Source organism: Aegilops tauschii, chromosome 1 (genome assembly GCF_002575655.3).
Source record: "Aegilops tauschii subsp. strangulata cultivar AL8/78 chromosome 1, Aet v6.0, whole genome shotgun sequence".
NCBI lineage: Eukaryota > Viridiplantae > Streptophyta > Magnoliopsida > Poales > Poaceae > Aegilops > Aegilops tauschii.
This window is the reverse complement of record NC_053035.3, coordinates 505,940,177-505,965,078: the sequence shown is the minus strand read 5'-3', so window position 1 is coordinate 505,965,078 and position 24,902 is coordinate 505,940,177. Positions and strand designations below refer to the sequence as shown.

At 46.5% G+C, this 24,902-nt stretch overlaps 1 protein-coding gene across 1 annotated transcript; it reads left to right on the top strand.

Annotated features, from left to right (window-relative positions):
• Window positions 1-793: 793 nt before the first annotated feature.
• Window positions 794-5,740, top strand: LOC109754664 (uncharacterized). Its single transcript, XM_020313576.4, has 2 exons — window positions 794-3,695; window positions 4,811-5,740. The coding sequence occupies exons 1-2, from the start codon at window positions 968-970 to the stop codon at window positions 5,281-5,283; spliced, it is 3,201 nt and encodes a 1,066-aa protein (XP_020169165.1). The 5' UTR covers window positions 794-967; the 3' UTR covers window positions 5,284-5,740.
• Window positions 5,741-24,902: the final 19,162 nt, after the last annotated feature.

Here is a 24,902-nt window from a genome sequence, read left to right as displayed (position 1 = left end):
ATGTGTAGTGTAACAAGAGGGCATAGAAAGGTGATGGCTTCCCTCACCATGCTTGTCAGTTGGACTGAATGAGAGAAATGTGTGAATCTTGCAATGGTGGAGCTACGGACAGTATGTTGGGCGGGCCAGAATCGGCTAAGCTAGAGGGGAGCATGGAATTTTTACCTCTTGGGCCAAATTTACCCTCACACCTAGTGTTTTCGTCATGACTTTGGGCGTCTGTGCACAGCTCGGCCACTGTTCACGTATATATGATATGAAGAGTATTCCTTAAATGAAGATTGAATAGGGAAAATGAAGTATGTTTTAGAAAATTTACAGGCATTCCCTAGAAAAGATGTAAGATCTGGTGGGAGCAACGGATCACACATCCCACGTTTGTTAGCTTTTGCTCCATAAAGCAGGGCCAAAATTTTGGGGCGCTGGATTTTTCACCCAAAAGGATTATGTTGATGATTGTAATCGGGCGCCAAAGCAGATGTTTTCAACAATGTTTAAAAATAAACATCATTATAAAAAAGTAACTAGTGAACCCTCTTAAAAAGTAGTCCTATCTTTTGTAGTACTAACAAAAAAAGATCGCTGCTGATTTTTGAGCTACTAACTAATTCTGGTAGCACGAAATCCAGTGGTGGTGCTGACCAAGACTGAGCTGAAACATTCCCAGAGGCAGAGCACTCGATGGCTTTCGGTTGCTTTTGCTTTCGCCTCCAAAAGAAGAGAAAGCAACGTTGCACTGCATGAAACCCTACCCCATGCATGATCAAAGCCCCAAAGCCCAAACCCCATCGCCATTTGCCGCCATTCCCACACCCACAGGGAAAGCAAAAGCATCCATCCATCCATCCATGGAGGCCTGAGCTGCTAGAGTTAGCCACCCAGTCGTCTTCATCATTACGCACACAACCTCCCGCTCCCTCCCAAGAGCAGAGCAGAGCAACCATCATTCCATCCATCCATCCATCGCATGGCGGCATCCGTCCTCCCACTGCTGGCACTAGTGCTTGTCTTGCTCTGCCGCCTCGATCACCTCGCCGTCGCCACGGCCTCCAGCCCCGACCCCGACTCCGACTCCCACTGGAGGCAGCGGCAGGCGGCCGCCCTGGTGGCCATCAAGGGCTCCTTCACCTCCTCGCCGCCGGCGCTGCACGCCTCCTGGACGCTCGCCAACCACGCCGGCCTGTGCCGCTCCTGGCCGGCCGTCGCCTGCGACGCCCGCGGCGGCACCGTCGTCTCGCTCGACCTCTCCGCGCACAACCTCTCCGGCGCGCTCTCCCCGGCCGTCGCCAACCTCACCGGCCTCCGCTTCCTCTCCCTCTCCAACAACGCGCTCGCCGGCGACCTGCCCCCCGCCCTCGCCGCGCTCAGGGACCTCCGCCACCTCAACCTCTCCAACAACCAGTTCAACGGCACCCTGCAGCGCCTCGACCTCTCCGCGATGGCCGCGCTCCAGGTGCTCGACCTCTACGACAACGACCTCGCCGGCCCGCTCCCGGACGCCGGTAAGCTGCCGGTCAAAACGCTGGTCCACCTCGACCTCGGCGGCAACTTCTTCTCCGGCACCATCCCGCGCAGCTTTGGCTCCTTGGAGGCCGTCCAGTTCCTCTCTGTAGCCGGCAACAGCCTCACCGGCTCCATCCCTCCCGAGCTCGGCAACCTCACATCGCTCCGCCAGCTCTTCCTGGGCTACTTCAACCAGTTCGACGGCGGCATCCCCGCCGAGCTCGGCCGGCTCGCCAGCCTCGTCCACCTCGACCTCGCCAGCTGCGGCCTGCAGGGCGGCATCCCGCCGGCGCTCGGCGCGCTCACCAGGCTCGACACGCTCTACCTCCAGACCAACCAGCTCAACGGCACCATACCGCCGGAGCTCGGCAACCTCACCGCCCTCCGCTTCCTCGACGTCTCCAACAACGCGCTCACGGGCGAGGTCCCGCCGCAGCTCGCCGCGCTCCGGGAGCTCAGGCTCGTCAACATGTTCATCAACCGCTTCCGCGGAGGCGTCCCGGAGTTCCTCGGCGATCTGGAGCATCTCCAGGTGCTCAAGCTGTGGCAGAACAACTTCACGGGCTCCATCCCGGCGGCGCTCGGCCGCGCGGCGCCGCTCCAGGAGGTGGACCTGTCGACGAACAGGCTGACCGGGGAGGTGCCGCGGTGGCTGTGCGCGCGCGGCCAGCTCCAGATCCTCATCCTCCTCAACAACTTCCTCTTCGGCCCGGTGCCGGAGGGGCTCGGCGACTGCCCGACGCTCACGCGGGTGCGCATCAGCAACAACTACCTCACCGGCGAGCTCCCTCGCGGCTTCCTCTACCTGCCGGCGCTCACCACCGTCGAGCTGCAGAGCAACTACCTCACCGGCCATCTTCCAGAGGACGACAGCATCCCGGCGGAGGAAAGGAAGATGCTGTCGCTGCTGAACCTGTCCAGCAACAGGTTCAACGGCTCGCTGCCGTCGTCCGTCGGCATCTTCTCGTCGCTGCAGACGCTTCTCCTCAGCGGCAACCAGCTCGCCGGCGGGATCCCGCCGGAGGTCGGTCGGCTGAAGCGGCTGCTGAAGCTGGACCTGAGCGGCAACAACCTCACCGGCGAGGTCCCCGGCGAGATCGGCGAGTGCACGTCGCTGACGTTCCTGGACCTGAGCGTGAACCAGCTGACGGGCGCGATCCCGGGGGCGCGGCTGGCGGAGATCAAGGTGCTCAACTACCTGAACGTGTCGTGGAACAAGCTGGACGGCGGCGTCCCGGCGGAGATGGGCGGGATGAAGAGCCTGACCGCCGCCGACTTCTCCCACAACGACCTGTCCGGCGTGGTGCCGCAGAGCGGGCAGTTCGCCTACTTCAACGCGACGTCGTTCGCCGGCAACCCGCGGCTGTGCGGGACGACGATCGCGTCGTCCAACCCGTGCAACCTGACGTCCATGTCCGGGCCGCGCCTCTGGCCGGACGGCGGCGGCAAGCAGCCCGCGTCTACGACGTCGTCGGTGGGGCGGCTGAAGCTGGCGGCGGCGCTGGGGCTGCTGGCTTGCTCGGTGGCGTTCGCGGCGGCGGCGGTGGCGACGACGCGGTCGGCGATGCAGAGGCGGCGGCGGCAGCGGGGCAGCGGCGGGTGGCGGATGACGGCGTTCCAGCAGAAGGTGTCGTTCGGGTGGTCGGACGTGGTGCAGTGCGTGAAGGAGAACCACGTGGTGGGGCGCGGCGGGGCCGGCACGGTGTACCGCGGCACGATGCCCGGCGGCGAGTCCGTGGCCGTCAAGCGCATCACGGCGACGGGGGGCGGGGGAGGGGACGACGGCGGGTTCTCGGCGGAGGTGCGGACGCTGGGCAGGATCCGGCACCGGCACATCGTGCGGCTGCTGGCCATCTGCTCGTCGGGGGACGGGAAGAGCAACCTGCTGGTGTACGAGTACATGGCTCAGGGGAGCCTGGGGGACGTGCTGCATGGGGAAGGCGGCGAGGGAAATGTGATGGCGTGGGCGACGCGGCTGCGGGTGGCGACGGAGGCGGCGATGGGGCTGTGCTACCTGCACCACGACTGCTCGCCGGCGATCCTGCACCGGGACGTCAAGTCCAACAACATCCTGCTTGATCAAGGCATGGAGGCCCACGTGGCGGACTTCGGGCTGGCCAAGTACCTCCGGCATGGCGCCGCGTCCGAGTGCATGTCCGCCATCGCCGGATCCTACGGCTACATCGCGCCAGGTACGTACGTTCCACTGCTACTACTTACTGTTTGCTCATTGTCGGTGCATGCATCTTGAACGTTGCTCACGTCTCGATGAGTTTTTGCATGCATGGTGAGCATCAAATTTCCTTGTGTTTTTGTGGGGGGGAATGCATTTGGTTTGTACGTACGGTACGTCGGTACGGGTCGTGTCCGTCCATGGCTGCTGCTGCTGCTGCTGCGTCCAATGTATGTTGGTCGAGTCCGTTGGGCATGGCTGTGGCATGCATGGATGGATGGTGAATGGCGATCGATTCGATGTTGGAGAGAGAGCGAGTGATGAAAGGAAGAAAGAGACAAGGAAAGAAAGATCTGATGATGACTAGACGTACCCCTTGCTGCCTCAAACGAAGCGCTCCTGCATCACAATGTCCCACATGCTTGCCAGTAGAATACTCTAGACTTATATTTAGCTCACTGCTGCTTGCATGCCTAAAAGGAAGGGATTAGCAAGTCCCTCTTTGTCTTTGACCACACTAATCATGAGTTCAACAATCACGTGCATTGCTTTACAAAGTTTATATCGTGGCTAGTGTATCCATGCATGGTCGGCCAACGCATCCATGCATGCTGATCGATCCTCATCTGACATGCATATCTTTCTCTCTAGCTAGAGTAGCTACTAGGAAATTACCAGCGAGCATCCATCATCCGCCCGCCCGGGTCTAGCTGCGTTACTCTTTTACTGCCATGCGTATATATACTTTAGACTTTAGTTAGGCTTTAGCTAGGACTACGTGCTAGTAGTAGTAGCACTTTTGCTTTGCTTTGCTTTGCTTTGTGTACACAGACTGATCGATCCTAGTAACACTAGTAAAGTACGTGGCATGACCGCCCAGCCGGCCCTCGCTTGCTTTCCTTTACATCAAATCCACGACCAAGCTTTTGTTCAATTGCTTTCGACGATCGATCGAATCCTAGAGAGATCGACTACTCCTTCACCTCTCTAGCTAACCTAGTAGTACTACCTACGTAGCTCTCCATCATCTTGTTTTGTCCTTCCTCCGTGATCTTCCTTTGTCAATACCAATACACTCTATGTATGTACACTGACACTGACACTGACAATGTAACGCATGGCATGGCATTGCAGAGTACGCGTACACGCTCAAGGTGGACGAGAAGAGCGACGTGTACAGCTTCGGCGTGGTCTTGCTGGAGCTCATCACGGGGCACCGCCCGGTGGGCCCGCACCTGGGAGAGGACGGCAGCCTGGACCTGGTGCAGTGGGTGCGCGCCCGGGTGGACGCCGTCGGCCATGGTGGCGGAGTGGAGGCGGTTCTGGACCCGCGGCTGGGCGGCGACGTGCCGGCGTGGGAGGCGGCGCAGGCGCTGTTCGTGGGGATGCTGTGCGTGCAGGAGCAGAGCGTGGAGCGCCCCACCATGCGCGAGGTCGTCCACATGCTCCAGCAGGCCAAGCTGCCGCCTCCGTCTCTTGTGCTCGACCCTCGAGGCCGCGCCATGCCTATGCCTCCTGCTGCTGCTGCTGCTCGTGTCCACGTCGTCCACGACGACGAGGAGGCTGCTGCCGGAGGAGGATCGGACAGTGAATGTGAAGGCCGATGAATGGATGAATGGATGATCGCACGAGCTGTGATGGGGACGGGACGTCACCTCGCCGGTCGGCCTGGACCAGGACCAGCTCCGGCTCCGGCTCCGGCCATATGTATTCATGCATGCATGCATGCACCTGTACCGTACGATGAGGATGCATGCATGCCTACGTGTCGGGCCGGTGTCGCCGGGTCCTCGTTGCATGGCCCTGTTGGCCTCTACCGGCGGGCGACAGCCATGCAAGTTAAGCTCGCCTGTGTCGGCACATGCATGGCTGTTGCCGGCCGGCTGTGCATGGTCTGACCGTCTATAGATCCATAGGAAATGCAATCAAGGCATGCTTGTACTACGCCTTACCTGCGCAACACGTACAGGGTAGGGTGGCTCACTGAGCTAGTGAGAGATTGTCTCCTGCATGTATATGTAAGATAGTATTAATATTGTCTCGTGCGACGCCTGCTGCTAGCTACACTGCTCGAGTGCCTCCATCGATGGACCGTTCGTTCGTTCGTCATTGGATGTATCATGTACTCCCTTCGTCTGAAAATGAAAAAGCTTGTCCTCCGAATGGATATGTATCTAGCACCAAGTTAGTGCTAGGTACATCCATTTTAGGGACAAGTTTTTTTGAACGAAGGGAGTAATGTAGTGTCATGATGTTGCAAATTAAACTAGTACTCTCTTCCTTCCATAATATAAAAATGGTTTTTTAAACTATATTAGCTTCAAAAATGTTTTTATATTATCGGTCAGAGGGTAGAGGGTGTAGAAACAAATCTTACGACCACTTGTATCACGTACGTATATACGTAGAAAAGGGCAACCAAGATGCGCATATCGCACCGTTTGAAATAAGCAGATCATTGGCCTTCTGGCTGATTGCTCAGCGAATGCTTTTGTTTGAATAAAGCTTTCATAATTTCCTGCAAAAGAAAAGAAATAAGCAGATAGTTATCTAGAAAACAATGAACAACTCAAAAAATAATCACATATCGGACCAGAGCGAGGAGGATTGAAAGGAGATGTTGGATCGATGTGAAGGAGACGGGACATCACCTTGGCCCATAGCCGGCCATATGCATGCATTGCATGCCTACGTGTCGTGTCGGCGGTCGCCCTCCTTGCATTGTTGCATATTCCTTGCTCTCGCTCGCGAGTCACGACAGCCATGAAATTATTTGGCTCAGCTACGATATGTCGATATGCATGGATGCTGGAGTTGCCGGCCGACAGGCCCTGCCGGCCGTAGTGTGCGTGCACGGACACCTGACCAGCTGCACAGCAACAAACAACACGGAGCAGGGTCAGGGGCGACCGCCGGCCGGCCGGCTAGGATCATTACAAAATGCATGCATGCATGGCATGTACGTACACCTGGCCTCCAATGCCTTGTTCCCTTCCATCATTTGTCTCGTGCAACCACGCGGCGCCTGCTGCTACACAGTACACTATTTGATCGACGTACGTACAATTATGTATGGAGTACGTGCATTTATGTGTATGTTCATCGGTGCATGCCCCTTGCATCCCACGTCCAGCTTGTACGTGCTCATCAGCCGAGCCACTTAATTTTCGAGGCTCCAATAAAAATTTAAAGGGTGTGTCTAGACCTCAGTCGATTGAAACTTAACAAAGTCTCAATCGAGTGATGTCAGCGTGGTTTTTTTTACTACAAGCAGCATGGCTGGATGCTATAAACAGTGACAAAAAGTGTTGCGATGGTATTGCAGGCAACAACAACAAATGCTACAACCGTTCTAACAAAAATGCTACAAGTAACCGCAAAAAAAATGCTACAACCGTCAATGAAGGATGTTGCAACCGATGAGATGACGTGCTACAACCGATGAGGGATGACATGCTTCAACCAACAAGCCGAATGTTGCAACCAGTAGGAAAAAATGTTGTAAATGATGGCAAAAAAGTTGCATGGTCGGCTGAGACTTGGTTATATCTCAGTCGACTGATTTTTAGCGGGCCCGAAATTTAAAACGGTTTTGCTCAAACTCAACTAGCTGAGTTTTTATTATGATCTCATTCACCGTTGTAGTCGTTGGATCCAGGGTTCCCTTTGAGATTCGTGCGACACCCTTGTTTGTCTCGCGTGATGTCAGACGTGAGGCGTGGCTATGGTATTATTACACATTGTAGTCTTGGTGGCAACCAGTGGTGGTCAGTGAGCCCCTTTGTAGCCCACAAAACTAATCGACCACAAGCAAACAACACACACGCGCACGCTGAGATGTAACACAAAAAGAATTGAGGAGACTAGTATAGGATTTACCTTTAGGTGAGATCAATCGTTTCGATAACATAAAACATGTTTAAAAAATTTAAAAATATTTGCAGCTACATATCCATGTTTGATGTACAATATCAAAAAGTTTCAGCTCATAATTCGAATTACACTTAAAGAACCAAAAAGAGAAAATTGGATGTGAATATGTCAAATACTATTCACCCAAACCTGACAATGTTCATTGTCGAATTTGTCTTTTTGATTCTCTAACCCTGGATGTAGATTGAGTTTTGAGCTGATTTTTTGGAGTTGTAGACATACCCCGCATGTATGTAGTAAAAAAATCTGAATTATTTGGATTATCTAAATATAAAGAGGTTGGTTCTATGATCCACCTAATGGGCAGACTCTATGCTATTCTCCCCTCAAAGAGAACCATACAACCGTCACGAAAGCTTGGCACGAGCCCAATAATCTGATTGTACAAAATACCCGCATATAGGTGGGCCCACCAGCAACCCCAAAGCCATCGACCCATGAAGAGCCAACGTACCCACATATAGGGTGCTCAGAATTTTTGGGCAATTTTCAAATTCACAAGCATTTTTCAAAAACGCAATTTTTTTAGAATCTGAACATTTTTAAATTCATGAAGATATTTTAAAATTCACAAATAGTTTTTCATATTGATTTCTTTAACGAATTAAGAGCATTTCTAAAACTTGTGAACAAATTTATTTTTCATTTCTTAAAAACTCACAAGCAATTAACTTTTTCAAAACATATATTATAAATTGAAAGTGTTTGATAGAAAAACTGATCAAAATCCCCAATCCCCAACGGCACCGTGCCAAACTCCGTGAGTACTAATAGCAGCCCGAGGCATGCCCCGCCGTGTTGATCTCATGCAACAAGCGCCACCAACCTCCTCTCTTCTTCTCACGCTCCTCCACACCAAAGCCGACACGGGTCGTCCCTTCTCCCCACTCCTCCACCATTCATGTGCTCCCTTTCTCAGACAAGTAGATCAGATGGCAATAGGGGCAGAGTTTACCCAGGTTCGGGCCCTCGCTACACGAGGTAACACCCTACTCCTGCTTATGTATATTGATTGCATAGTGATGTGCAAGATCGAGGGATTGAGAAAAGCTCTAGGTCATGTTGATGTCTCTATTCAACTAGTCCGGCGCTGGTTTCTATAGATATCGGAGTCTAGGGTTACATGATCTAAGTCGGCTAGGAGGAGTCCCTCCGGACGCGTTTGATTTTTTTATGTAATGCGTTTTTTAGGCAAATTAACTGGGGCACCTAGGTGCCTGGGCACCTTGTTCGGATCCAACCCGCTAATGCATTTCCTGCTTATAAATAATCACTACTACCCTTCCAAAAAATGATTTCCTTTCCTGCGTGCATGCACTTGTTGTTGGGTAACGTAGCAATAATTCAAAATTTTCCTACGTGTCACCAAGATCAATCTATGAGATGCTAGCATCGAGAGAGAGGGAGTGCATCTTCATACCCTTGAAGATCGCTAAGCGGAAGCGTTACAAGAACGCGGTTGATGGAGTCGTACTCGCGGCGATTCAAATCGCGGAAGATCCGGTCTAGCGCTGAACGGACGGCGCCTCCGCGTTCAACACACGTACAGCCCGGGGACGTCTCCTCCTTCTTGATCCAGCAAGCGGAGAGGAGAAGTTGAGGGAGAACTCCAGCAGCACGACGGCATGGTGGCGATGGAGCTCGTGGTTTTCCGGCAGAGCTTCGCTAAGCACCACGGAGGAGGAGGAGGAGGAGTTGGAGGAGGAGAGGGCTGCGCCTTGCCAGGGGTGCGGCTGCCCTCCCACCCTCCCTCTATTTATAGGGGCAAGGGAGAGGGGGGCCGGCCCCCTCCAGATGGATCTAGAGGAGGAGACGGCGGCCAGGGGAAACCCTAGATGGGTTTGGGCGCCCCCACCGCCTAGGAAACTTGCCCCCCAAGCCGGGAGGGGCGGCTGCCCTAGGGGTGGCGCCCCACCTCTCCTGGTTATGTGAGAGGGGTTGGGAGGGGCGCACAGCCCCTTAGTGGGCTGGTTTGCCCCTTCCCCTTGGCCCATAAGGCCCCCCAACGCTTGCCGGGGCCTCCGAAACCCCTTTCGGACATGCTGGCCATAGCCTGGTACCCCCGGAACAATTCCGGACTCCAATACCCTTCGTCCAATATACCGATCTTCACCTCCGGACCATTCCGGAGCTCCTCGTCATGTCCGGGATCTCATCCGGGACTCCGAACAACCTTCGGTAACCACATACTATTTCCCAAAACAACTCTAGCGTCACCGAATCATAAGTGTGTAGACCCTACGGGTTCGGGAACCATGCAGACATGACCGAGACACCTCTCCGGCCAATAACCAATAGCGGGATCTGGATACCCATATTGGCTCCCACATGTTCCACGATGATCTCATCGGATGAACCACGATGTCGGGGATTCAATCAATCCCGTATACAATTCCCTTTGTCCATCGGTATGTTACTTGCCCGAGATTCGATCGTCGGTATCCCAATACCTCGTTCAATCTCGTTACCGGCAAGTCTCTTTACTTGTTCCGTAATGCATGATCCCGTGGCTAACTCCTTAGTCACATTGAGCTCATTATGATGATGCATTACCGAGTGGGCCCAGAGATACCTCTCCGTCATACGGAGTGACAAATCCCAGTCTCGATTCGTGCCAACCCAACAGAGACTTTCGGAGATACCTGCAGTGCACCTTTATAGCCACCCAGTTACGTTGTGACGTTTGGTACACCCAAAGCATTCCTACGGTATCCGGGAGTTGAACAATCTCATGGCCCAAGGAAATGATACTTGACATTAGAAAAGCTCTTAGCAAACGAACTACACGATCTTGTGGTATGCTTAGGATTGGGTCTTGCCCATCACATCATTCTCCTAATGATGTGATCCCATTATCAATGACATCCAATGTCCATGGTCAGGAAACCATAACCATCTATTGATCAACGAGCTAGTCAACTAGAGGCTTACTAGGGACATGTTGTGGTCTATGTATTCACACATGTATTACGGTTTCCAGTTAATACAATTATAGCATGAACAATAGACAATTATCATGAACAAGGAAATAGAATAATAACCATTTTATTATTGCCTCTAGGGCATATTTCCAACAATCTCCCACTTGCACTAGAGTCAATAATCCAGTTCACATCACTATGTGATTGTAATGAATCCAACACCCATGGGGTTTGTTCATATCTCGCTTGTGAGAGAGGTTATTAGTCAACGGGTCTGAACCTTTCAGATCCGTGTGTGCTTTACAAATCTCTATGTCATCTTGTAGATGCAGCTACCACGCGCTACTTGGAGCTATTCCAAATAACTGCTCTACTATACGAATCCAGTTTACTACTCAGAGTCATCCGGATTAGTGTCAAAGTTTGCATCGACGTAACCCTTTACTACGAACTCTTTTACCACCTCCATAATCGAGAAAATTCCTTAGTCCACTAGTTACTAAGGATAAGTTCGACCGCTGTCATGTGATCCATTCCTGGATCACTATTGTACCCCTTGACTAACTCATGGCAAGGCACACTTCAGGTGCGGTACACAGCATAGCATACTGTAGAGCCTACGTCTTAAGCATAGGGGACGACCTTCGTCCTTTCTCTCTCTTCTGCGGTGGTCAGGTCTTGAGTCTTACTCAATACTCACACCTTGTAACACAGCCAAGAACTCCTTCTTTGCTGATCTATTTTGAACTCCTTCAAAATCTTGTCACGGTATGTATTCATTTGAAAGTACGATTAAGCGTTTTTGATCTATCCTTATAGATCTTGATGCTCAATGTTCAAGTAGCTTAATCCAGGTTTTCCATTGAAAAACACTTTTCAAATAACCCTGTATGCTTTCCAGAAATTCTACATCATTTCTGATCAACAATATTTAACAACATATACTCATCAAAAATTCTATAGTGCTCCCACTCACTTCTTTGGAAATACAAGTTTCTCATAAACTTTGTAAAAACCCAAAATCTTTGATCATCTCATCAAAGCGTACATTCCATCTCCGAGATGCTTACTCCAGTCCTTAGAAGGATTGTTGGAGCTTTGCATACTTGTTAGCATCTTTCAGGATTGACAAAACCTTCTGGTTGTATCACATACAACCTTTCCTCAAGAAAATCATCAAGGAAACAATGTTTTGACATCCTATCTGCAAGATTTCATAAATAATGCAGTAACTGCTAATATAATTCCAACAGACTCTTAGCATCGCTACGAGTGAGAAAGTCTCATCGCAGTCAACTCCTTGAACTTGTCGGAAAACATCTTAACGACAAGTCGAGCTTTCTTAATGGTGACACTTACCATCATTGTCTGTCTTCCTTTTAAAATCCATCTGCACCCAACAGCCTTACGACCATCAAGTAGTTCTTCCAAAGTCTATACTTTGTTTTTATACATGGATCCTCTCTCGGATTTTATGGCCTCGAGCCATTCGTCGGAATCCGGGCCCACCATTGATTCTCCATAGCTCGTAGGTTCATTGTTGTCTAGCAACATGACTTCCAAGACAGGATTATGTACCACTCTGAAGTAGTACGCATCCTTGTCGACCTACGAGGTTTGGTAGTGACTTGATCCTAAGTTTCATGATCACTATCATAAGCTTCCACTTCAATTGGTGTAGGTGCCACAGGAACAACTTCCTGTGCCCTGCTACACACTAGTTGAAGTCATGGTTCAATAACCTCATCAAGTCTCCACCATCCTCCCACTCAATTCTTTCGAGAGAAATTTTTCCTCGAGAAAGGACCCGTTTCTAGAAACAATCACTTTTGCTTCCAGATCTGAAATAGGAGGTATACCCAACTATTTTGGGTATTCTATGAAGATGCATTTATCCGCTTTGGGTTCGAGCTTATCAGCCTGAAACTTTTTCACATAAGCGTCGCAGCCCCAAACTTTTAAGAAACGACAGCTTAGGTTTCTCTAAACCATAGTTCATACGGTGTCGTCTCAACGGAATTGCGTGGTGCCCTATTTAAAGTGAATGCGGATGTCTCTAATGCCTAGCCCATAAACGATAGCGGTAATTCGATAAGAAACATCATGATATGCACCATATCCAATAGGGTGCAGTTATGATGTTCGGACACACCATCACACTATGGTGTTCCAGGCAGTATTAGTTGTGAAACAATTTCCACAATGTCTTAATTGTGTGCCAAACTCGTAACTCAGATATTCATCTCTATGCTCATATCACAGACATTTTATCCTCTTGTCACGACGATCTTCAACTTCACTCTGAATTTACTTGAACCTTTCAATAATTCAGACTTGTGTTTCATCAAGTAAATATACTCAGCATCTACTCAAATCATCTGTGAAGTAAGAACATAACGATATCCACTGCGTGCCTCAGCACTCATTGGACTGCACACATCAAACTGTATTACTTCCAACAAGTTGCTTTTTTGTTCCATCTTACTGAAAACGAGACCTTTCAGCCATCTTGCCCATGTGGTATGATTTGCATGTCCCAAGTGATTCAAAATCAAGTGAGTCCAAACGATCCATCTGTATGGAGTTTCTTCATGCATATCTACCAATAGACATGGTTCGCATGTCTCAATCTTTTCAAAAACGAGTGAGTCCAAAGATCCATCAACATGGAGCTTCTTCATGCGTTTTATACCAATATGACTCCAATGGCAGTGCCACAAGTATGTGGTACTATCATTACTATTTCATATCTTTTGGCATGAACATGTGTATCACTACGATCGAGATTCAATAAACCATTCATTTTAGGTGAAAGACCATTGAAGGTATTATTCAAATAAACAGAGTAACCATTATTCTCCTTAAATGAATAACCGTATTGCGATAAACATAATCCAATCATGTCTATGCTCAACGCAAACACCAAATAATTATTATTTAGGTTTAATACCAATCCCGATGGTAGAGGGAGCGTACGATGTTTGATTACATCAACCTTGGAAACACTTCCAACACATATCGTCATCTCACCTTTAGCTAGTCTCCGTTTATTCCGTAGACTTTTATTTCGAGTTACCAACACTTAGCAACCGAACCGGTATCTAATACACTGGTGCTACTAGGAGTACTAGTAAAGTACACATTAATATAATGTACATCCAATATACTTCTGTCGACCTTGCCTGCCTTCTCATCTACCAAGTATCTAGGGTAGTTCTGCTTCAGTGACCGTTCCCCTCATTACAGAAGCACTTAGTCTCGGGTTTGGGTTCAACCTTGGGTTTCTTCACTAGAGCAGCAACTGATTTGCCGTTTCATGAAGTATCCCTTCTTTCCCTTGCCCTTCTTGAAACTAGTGGTTTTACTAACCATCAACAATTGATGCTCCTACTTGATTTCTACTTTCGTGGTGTCAAACATCGCGAGTTGCTCAAGGATCATCATGTCTATCCCTGATATGTTATAGTTCATCACGAAGCTCTAATAGCTTGGTGGCAGTGACTATGGAGAACCATCACTATCTCATCTGGAAGATTAACTCCCACTCGATTCAAGCGATTGTAGTACTCAGATAATCTGAGCACATGCTCAACGATTGAGCTTTTCTCCCTTAGTTTGCAGGCTTAAGAAACTTGTCAGAGGTCTCATACCTCTTGACGTGGGCACTAGTCTGAAATCCCAATTTCAGTCTTTGGAACATCTCATATGTTCTGCGACGTTTCAAAAACGTCTTTGGCGCCTCAATTCTAAACCGTTAGCATTATGCACTGAACTATCACGTAGTCATCAAAACATGTATGTCAGATGTTCGCAACATCCACAGACGACGCTCGAGGTTCAGCACACCAAGCGGTGCATTAAGGACATAAGCCTTCTGCGCAGCATTGAGGACAATCCTCAGTATACGGACCCAGTCCGCATAATTGCTACTGTCAACTTTCAACTAAATTTTCTCTAGGAACATATCTTAAACAGTAGAACTAAAGCGTAAGCTATGACATAATTTGCAAATACCTTTTGACTATGTTCATGATAATTAAGTTCATCTGATTATTTAATGAACTCCCACTTAGATAGACATCCCTCTAGTCATCTAAGTGATACATGATCTGAATCGACTAGACCGTGTCCGATCATCACGTGAGACGGACTAGTCATCAACGATGAACATCTCCATGTTGATCGTATCTACTATATGACTCATGTTCGACCTTTCGGTCTCTTGTGTTCTGAGGCCATGTCTGTACATACTAGGCTCGTCAAGTCAACCTAAGTGTTTCGCATGTGTAAATCTGGCTTACACCCGTTGTATGCGAACGTTAGAATCTATCACACCCGATCATCACGTGGTGCTTCGAAACAACGAACCTTCGCAACGGTGCACAGTTAGGGGGAACACATCTCTTGAAATTTTAGTGAGGGATCATCTTATTTATGCTACCATTGTTCTAAGCAAATAAGATGTAAACATGACAAACATCACATGCAAATCATAAAGTGACATGATATGGCCAATATCATCTTGCGCCTTTTGATCTCCATCTTCGAGGCGCGGCATGATCACCTTCGTCACCGGCATGACACCATGATCTCCATCATCATGATCTCCATCATCGTGTCTTCATGAAGTTGTCTCGCCAACTATTACTTCTACTACTATGGCTAACGGTTAGCAATAAAGTAAAGTAATTACATGGCGTTTTTCATTGACACGCAGGTCATACAATAAATTAAGACAACTCCTATGGCTCCTGCCGGTTGTCATACTCATCGACATGCAAGTCATGATTCCTATTACAAGAACATGATCAATCTCATACATAACATATATATAATTCATCACATCCTTTTGGCCATATCACATCAAATAGCATACCCTGCAAAAATAAGTTAGACGTCCTCTAATTGTTGTTGCATGTTTTACGTGGCTGCTATGGGTTTCTAGCAAGAACGTTTCTTACCTACGCAAAAGTCAGAACGGTGATATGCCAATTGTTATTTACCCTTCATGAGGACCCTCTTCATCGAATCTGATCCGACTAAAGTGGGAGAGACAGACACCCGCTAGCCACCTTATGCATCAAGTGCATGTCAGTCGGTGGAACCTGTCTCACGTAAGAGTACGTGTAAGGTCGGTCCGGGCCGCTTCATCCCACAATGCCGCCGAATCAAGATAAGACTAGTAACGGTAAGCAAATTGAACAAATCATCGCCCACAACTACTTTGTGTTCTACTCGTGCATAGAATCTACGCATAGACCTAGCTCATGATGCCACTGTTGGGTAACATAGCAATAATTCAAAATTTTCCTACGTGTCACCAAGATCAATCTATGAGATGCTAGCAACGAGAGAGAGGGAGTGCATCTTCATACCCTTGAAGATCGCTAAGCGGAAGCCTTACAAGAACGCGGTTGATGGAGTCGTACTCGCGGCGATTCAAATCGCGGATGATCCGATCTAGCGCTGAACGGACGGCGCTTCCGCGTTCAACACACGTACAGCCCGGGGACGTCTCCTCCTTCTTGATCCAGGAAGGGGAGAGGAGAAGTTTAGGGAGAACTCCAGCAGCACGACGGCGTGATGGCGATGGAGCTCGTGGTTTTCCAGCAGAGCTTCGCTAAGCACCACGGAGGAGGAGAGGGCTGCGCCTTGCCAGGGGTGCGGCTGCCCTCCCACCCTCCCTCTATTTATAGGGGCAAGGGAGAGGGGGCCCGGCCCCCTCCAGATGGATCTAGAGGAGGAGGCGGCGGCCAGGGGAAACCCTAGATGGGTTTGGGCGCCCCCACCCCCTAGGAAACTTGCCCCCAAGCCGGGAGGGGCGGCTGCCCTAGGGGTGGCGCCCCACCTCTCCTGGTTACGTGAGAGGGGTTGGGAGGGGCGCACAACCCCTTAGTGGGCTGGTTTGCCCCTTCCCCTTGGCCCATAAGGCCCCCCAACGCTTGCCGGGGCCTCCGAAACCACTTTCGGACATGTTGGCCATAGCCTGGTACCCCCGGAACAATTCCAGACTCCAATACCCTTCGTCCAATATACCGATCTTCACCTCCGGACCATTCCGGAGCTCCTCGTCATGTCCGGGATCTCATTCGGGACTCCGAACAACCTTCGGTAACCACATACTATTTCCCATAACAACTCTAGCGTCACCGAACCTTAAGTGTGTAGACCCTACGGGTTCGGGAACCATGCAGACATGACCGAGACACCTCTCCGGCCAATAACCAATAGCGGGATCTGGATACCCATATTGGCTCCCACATGTTCCACGATGATCTCATCGGATGAACCACGATGTCGGGGATTCAATCAATCCCGTATACAATTCCCTTTGTCCATCGGTATCTTACTTGCCCGAGATTCGATCGTCGGTATCCCAATACCTCGTTCAATCTCGTTACCGGAAAGTCTCTTTACTCGTTCCGTAACGCATGATCCCGTGGCTAACTCCTTAGTCACATTGAGCTCATTATGATGATGCATTACCGAGTGGGCCCAGAGATACCTCTCCGTCATACGGAGTGACAAATCCCAGTCTCGATTCGTGCCAACCCAACAGACACTTTCGGAGATACCTGTAGTGCACCTTTATAGCCACCCAGTTACGTTGTGACGTTTGGTACACCCAAAGCATTCCTACGGTATCCGGGAGTTGCACAATCTCATGGTCTAAGTAAATGATACTTGACATTAGAAAAGCTCTTAGCAAACGAACTACACGATCTTGTGGTATGCTTAGGATTGGGTCTTGTCCATCACATCATTCTCCTAATGATGTGATCCCGTTATCAATGACATCCAATGTCCATGGTCAGGAAACCATAACCATCTATTGATCAACGAGCTAGTCAACTAGAGGCTTACTAGGGACATGTTGTGGTCTATGTATTCATACATGTATTACGGTTTCCAGTTAATACAATTATAGCATGAACAATAGACAATTATCATGAACAAGGAAATACAATAATAATCATTTTGTTATTGCCTCTAGGGCATATTTCCAACACTTGTATCCTCCACGGCCATTGATTGTAGACTGATTTCCAGCATGATTTATTCTAGGTATTAGAACCTATACCTACAAACGCCTATACCCTATGATTTGTCCTAGATAATTTTTACATACCTACAAACATATATACCCTACAATTTATTCCAAATAATTTGCATGCACGTATATACTTTATGATTTATTGTAGGAAATAGATATATACAAACGTATATACCCTACAATTTATTCCAAATATTTTGCATGCATGTATATACTCTATGATTTATTCTAGGTATTAGATACCTACAAACGTAGTCCGATATATTTGTATGTGGATACTCAAGTTTTAAAAAAAATATCAGTGCATATTCAAGATATTTTTGGTAATACCTTGATGTGAAATTTATTGGTATATACCCATAAATGTCACTATCTTTTTTATAAGTGGATACATATACATAAACTAAATATCTCGACAGATGATATGTTACGTCCATATAAATATGAATATCTATACAACATACCACGATAGAAAAAAACGAGGCTATGGCCTGTGGCCTCGCGCGCTAGGCCGGCCCTGTTTGAATTTTCACGTCCATATTACTGTAGTAGTTTTATTCTAAAACTGCTGCTATAGTTGTTCGGCAATGTAGCGGATTTTTTCATTCACAAGAACAAAACATTAAAAAATAAAAATAAAAAAGTTATTGTACAAAAACTGGAATTTTTAAAAAATATCTTTGACAATTTTTTTCAAATACAAACTAATTTTTTAACTCGAACATTTTTTCTTCAAATTCTTTCTTTCTAAAAAATAGAATATTTCTTTTAATAAGATTTGTTTTTTGGAAGTTTTCCCAATTTTATAACTCACTTTTTTAAAACGAACATTTTTTAAACACGTACATTATTTGAAATTTTCCATAAAACATAGAAAATTTTTGAAACACCTATATGCTTTGAAATTTGGAATTTTTTTAGAAATTAGATTTTTTATTATTTGTGAACATTGTTTTAAAGTTAAGACGTTTAATTTTTGAAAAAATTAATTTTTTTGCCAATATAAAAATACAATTAAAACAAGTTAGGAACCTGGTGGTGCAATTGGTTTGCATCTAAATGGGTCGCCCCAATAGGTATTACTAAGTGAGTCTCCTTGTGTGTTTCGACGGTAACTCAATGATGAGAGCGTCCAATAGGAAGGAAATTGCCAAGACCTCCTAGGCAGCACATGCGTACGTCGTAGATGGGTCGCAGCCCATTAGCTAGGTGTATTTGCTTGCTCACTCACCCGAGGAGCTCACACCGCCAACTTTTTGACCATTGATTTTTATTTGAAATAAACTGCACAGATTTGAAAAAGTTCACGACCTCGAAAAAAGTTTGTGAACTGTAACAAAGTTTGTGAGTTAAAGGAATCCCTAATTTTGAAAAAATTAGGAATTATAAACCGTGCACGAGTTTGGAAAAAATTAAAATTTTTAGAAACACATGACTTTGAAATATATTGAGACTTTATAAAATGTTCCTGAAATCATAAAAAAGTTCAAATATTTTAAAAAATAATGACTTTGAAAAAAAAACAAAGTTGAACAGGTTTGCAAATTAAAAAAGAAAAGAAAAAGAGAAAATAAAAACTCAAACAAAAACCCGTGGAAAACTAAGAGAACACAGGAAATGGAAAACAAAAAGAATAAGGGATGAACGCTTCCGGAATGTTTGCAAAACCGGAAAAACCACACTGCTGCATTCCGCTCAGAAAATATATAGCGATCTCCCCTATGCGAGGTCCGTCCCGGTATAAGTAGCCCTTTAAGTGATAAAGATCTCATTATCCGCAAAAGATTTAATTCCAAGGTACAATAATTCAATACAAGTGCATATTTTTAGTAAGAATACAACTTTGGAACGTTGAAATTACAATACAAAGAATGTACAACTTGTCTGTATGAAAATTCTAACCTAGATAAATACTATAAATTTGTATTACAATCAAACTCAACACAGAAAATATTTAGCCACGTCTTTATAAGTGTGCGTGTATCTGTTCCTTCGAAGGAAAATATTTAGCCATGTTTTTATAAGTGTATTATAATCAAACTCAACACAGAAAATTTGTATTATAATCAAATTCTTATGAAGTTCAAAACACTAATGGTAGGAACTAGTGAAGACATCAAACATTTTTTTACTCAAAGCCATACAATTTATATATGAAATTACATCCCGTTATAGGTTCGTAAGAGGCGCGATTTCAGTGGTCCGCTCTCCCCTGCAAAGTAAAGGATGGAATTTTCGAAGAGTGAAAAATAAAAAGATAAAACATAGAGGAATAATTTTCCAAACACTAGAATGTTTCGTGCACACCATGTCTCAATGACCAACACGGAAAGAATCATGACAACCATGAAAATAGGGTTGGATCTAGAACGTTGCAAGTATATCCGGGAACTAGCACACACGCAATTGATGGGGAAAAACTTTATGACTCATAGGCAAAATCTTCGTAGATCCACAATTTGTCGGCAGAACTCTAAATGTTTGGGATAACTTGCACTCGTTAAATGTTTAGGATAACGTGCACTCGTTACTTTGCACGGATATCCTATTTGAAATCATTGCTTATTTGGTATCAAAACCATACTTGGTCGCACCAATTTGTCTGTTAACACCCTATGAATCCACGGAAATTGTGGAATCGATGACTCATAGGGAAATCGCTCGTACTCCATAATTTTTTTAGAACGAAGGCTCAAGAAAAACCCGACTTTGAATTAACAAAGCCATCAACCGGCCAGGAGTACAAGACTACAACTTACAACAAGAAAGAAAAAGGAAAGCGACAATGTGCCCGGTAGAACAACTAAAAGGCAAAGAGGACACAACACCCTTGCCATCGAACGCCGCAAAGCCGAAACTAGCTAACCTACTAAGGCGATGGGAGGAGGGCACCACCATGCATGTTTTGTGTCGTTGACTGCCACCAAAGGATCAAACAGGGCATCACATGATTTGACTCCGTCCAATCTCCATAAAATGCATCATCTATTTATGTTTTCCTCGTCAAATCTCTACGCACCTAAATTACGCTGCTCATTCTTAGATGCCCTATGCATCTGGACGGAGGGAGTAAAAATCCATGACAAAGACCTAGCAGGGGGAATTAATTAACTCAGTTGACCTAGTAGGATCACCTAGTTCTGCGGGCTAACACATAAAGAAATACTAATAATAAATGAATGGTGAAATAGTAGGAGATTTAGGCCATATAAAGTTCTCTAACGGGCTAACACATATACTCCCTCTGTCTAGGTGTGTAAGTCATCTTAGGTTGTGCACCACGACCAAGGCGGAGTGGAAAACGAGAGAACTTAATGTCATTTTGCTAATTAATAGCATTGCATGCAATGAACTAACCATTGCATGTCATGTTTGTTCGTCTCAAGTCATTAAAAGCATGGACGGTCCACATCTCTTATTGGTTGATATGTCACGAAACAAAAAACGACAAGAGAGTTAATGTACCGTGCCTAAGTGTTTTGGGATTATTTGGTTTTCGTAAGGTGACTTACACACCTAGACGGAGGGAGTACTAGTTATGCGTAGTACCGTGCACACAATATCTTTGGATATTATGAAACAACCATTCTTTTGGCAGTACGATCTGGTTCTCACGCATCTTGCAACTTGCATATCATGCTTGTCTTGGATTAGAACTTGGCACGGTACCTGCTACATATGCACGCGCATCGGCAGGTGGACTGACTTGGTGGAATCCTGGCCATACATATGTACGTAGCTTGCGTGTGGACTATCAACAGGGATAGATGCATGCATGGGAAGAAGAATAAACAAAGAAGGACTTGTGTACGTACGTGGCAGGTCGACGTTGGCTGCAGGGAGGTTGCATGCATGCTAAGCCTAAAGGGTAGGACGATGGATCGGTGGGCCGGCGTGTCGTTGCGTTGCCGTACGTACTGCCTACTTACTTACTACTCCTACTTGCTCCTAAATGCTCACAACAAGATATGTAGATGGTCGGTCGATACAAGCAATCCAGACCAGAAATGGGAACCGATACGGACTGCATGCGATCGAACCACCCAGGAAGGGAACCACGTGGCTACATGCCATGCATGCGAGCCTCTCAAGTGTCGTTGTTGTTGTGTACGATGGTAGAGGAGTACGTAGCAACTGGCAAGCACGAGGGAGGGTTCCTAAAACGGGCGGTGCGACGTGTTGAGCGGGAGGCGGTTGGGTTGTGGGTTGCCGTCCTGTGCCCATGTACGTGCGCCATTGTACCGTCACGTCCAACACTTGCAGCTGGGCTGAGCTTGGCGATCAGTGCCAGTGGACCAATCGATCAATCAATTGCGCGCCGATCATTATCGCCGGTCTCCATCTCCTGGTTTTGTTGTCACACTGGTTGTTGTTGGATGTTCTTCTCTCCCCATCGACAAATTAATTACACAAAGCACGCACGCATGAAGCTGACGCCATAAGATGCGGCTCTGAGAAGGATGATATTCACTTATCCTTCGTCTGCAACTTTGCTAGAGCTGCGTGGTTCTCTGAGCCATTGATAATTCGAATTGATATTGTTATCCAAGATTGCAGAACATAACTGGAGCTACACAAGCCATACTTTCGATGCAACATCCTTTTTTTTTAAGGGAGGATTACCCTCCGGCCTCTCCTCTGCATAGAAATGATGCATACAACCATATTATTAATCAAAGTAGCCATCAAGTATGTCGTTCGATTCAAGTTTGCAAATCGAGCTGAAATAAAATAAAAATTGCCACAACCAGCAAAAATAGGACAAGAGGACTATACACATATCCTATTGTTGGACCGCCATCGAAACCGGTTATAAGTATCTCGTGCTACCATCCCTATGCCTCTCTCGAAAATGTTTTTATTTTTTTGTGATGTTTATGGAAATCCAGAAACAATAATTTGTTTGACAGAAAACCAGGCAAACCTAAGCAGATTTTCCAGGCAGGAAAGGCAATCACTTCAAGCCAAGGCTTGGTAAAGTATGCAGAACAAGGACAATACATCATCACTATGTCAAACTCTAGTTGCTCCAACTTGATCATTAAACAAGGAGAAACCATGAAGTCAAATTTGCTTCTCACAGGTACCATGATTTTCTCTTATCACTATGTACTAGAATCACCCTTTTTGCCGAGTTTCAAAGAAACTCGACAGAGCCCGTATTAAACTCGGCCAAATCTTCGCAGAGTTCCGAGTTGTTTTTTCCACCGGGAACTCGGCGAATTTGAGATTCTGCCGGATTGTTTTGTTTGCCGAGTCATTTCTCGTTGGAACCAGGCAAAGTCATGGCTCTGCCAAGTTACTTATCACTGTCGAGCCTAATTTTGAATCAAACTCGACAGACAGAAGTTTGCCGAGTTCCCGATAGAATGAACCCGGCGAAGTTCTGAAACTCGTGACAAAATCAGATTCTAGTAGTGTGACGCCTCCTGGAAGAATACAAAAGTTCCAGAAAATATAGGTGCATCGGCTACAGGAATCGGAAGACATATAGTACAACACGTTGAACAAAGCAACAACTACGCCATTAGCTTCTCTTGATGTAAAGCTGGCTGGGAAATTAGGAAGGAACTTGCAGATTATATTCTTGCCACAAAGGAACTCCAGCCTCATCAAGTATTTCATATCTCAAGAGAGTTAAATGGACATCTGTTGCTTAGCTGCACTGCAATCCAGTTAAACCCTAATTAACATCCAAAACACAGATTTCTAATTCCTGAATTCATGCTTCAACCAGTTCATCCAAGAGTTTGAACCACCAAAAGAGATAGATACCTCCTATGATCCATACTAATTGTCGCTGATTTAGTATCCGAGGGAGTCATAATATATTTCAACACTAATTACTCCAGACCATTGGATCTCCGTCCAACAAAGCCAGCCACTACTGTATACGATGATCAAGTCCATATAATTCATTGAAGTAAGCTTTAAATAGGTTTTCGCCCTGCTTTATAAATAAAGCAATATCAAGTCCATATAAGTAGTTCAAGTGAGAGAAAGTAAATAATAGATTTGCTAGGGCAAAATCACAAACATGCCCAAGCATGAAAAAGGCATACATGACTTCTCAGAGCCAAGAGATCAACAGCTAGGGGGCAAAACGAGCTGGCGGCCTGCTACCATAAGATCATCCATCATGCGGTCATGCCGCCTAGCCGGTCCATGTCCTGCCACCTAGATAACGGGTAACACTGCTATAAAAATACCAAATTTAAACACAGTGTCAGAAGTACACCGCAAGAAGACCCGCTCGATAATCATCTTATTACGTGTAGTCCATAGGGTCCATATCATTGACGCGAACACCAACCAGAAGAGGCATCTCTTCCTTCCGCTACTGCAGGTTTGAGCCTCTGGGAACTCTGCCAGTTCCCAGAGTCTCACGGACAAAGCACCATAAGAAACATGCAGCGGGATAGCGAAGCTCGTCGTCAAAGTCAGAGTTGTCTATTATTTGCGCGTGTGGCCATCTGTTGGCATGTGCCGTCATGGCTTCTGTGTGGCTGTTTACGGGTTGGTTTTGATGATGGAGCGATAACCGATGATGACGATGACACCTGCGACTCCTGGACGGATGTACTTTCTTCTTTGCATCTCTATGTTCCATGTCGGTGGCCAGGTTAGCCGGTGGTGCCCATGTTATGTTGGTCGGGCTGGACCAGTTTTAGTCTAGTTTTCCGTCAACTAACCGGGCAGTTCTTACTCTCTTCTTAATGAATGAAAATGGTCAGTCTTTTGCCTCATTAAAAAAAGACGCGGGTCTTATATTTGGGAACCACGCGAAGAGGACAAAGACCATCAAAGTAAAAAATTCAAAAGTGTATGTTTGATTTGCACTCCAAGCCATAATTGCTTGTTATTAATTAAGCATGCGCGCATGTATCATGTCTCCTTATTAATCTTGATCTACTATAAGTGATACATACGACATTGTTTCTTCTTTTACTAATATAACAAGTGTTCAATTTTTCATGGCCTTTGGTCACGCGCTTTGACTATGATTTTTTTTCTTTATAGCCCATCTAAAAGTAATTGTAAGGAGAGATATCGAACGTCTTAACAGGGTGCCAATATATATACTGTAAAAATGCCTTTGAAATAAAATTCTAATAATACTTTTCTGGCATGTTTCATTAATTCGTAAATTTTGGCGAGTACTAGTATTAGAAGTTTTGAAACGTTAACTATAAGATTCACTTCCTTAGTATCACAAATAAATGATGTTTTGGATACTAACATAATGTTCCTGATGTAACTTTTACCAATAACTTCTACTGTAGTACTGTACATGTATAAATAACAAGAAATTATGAAA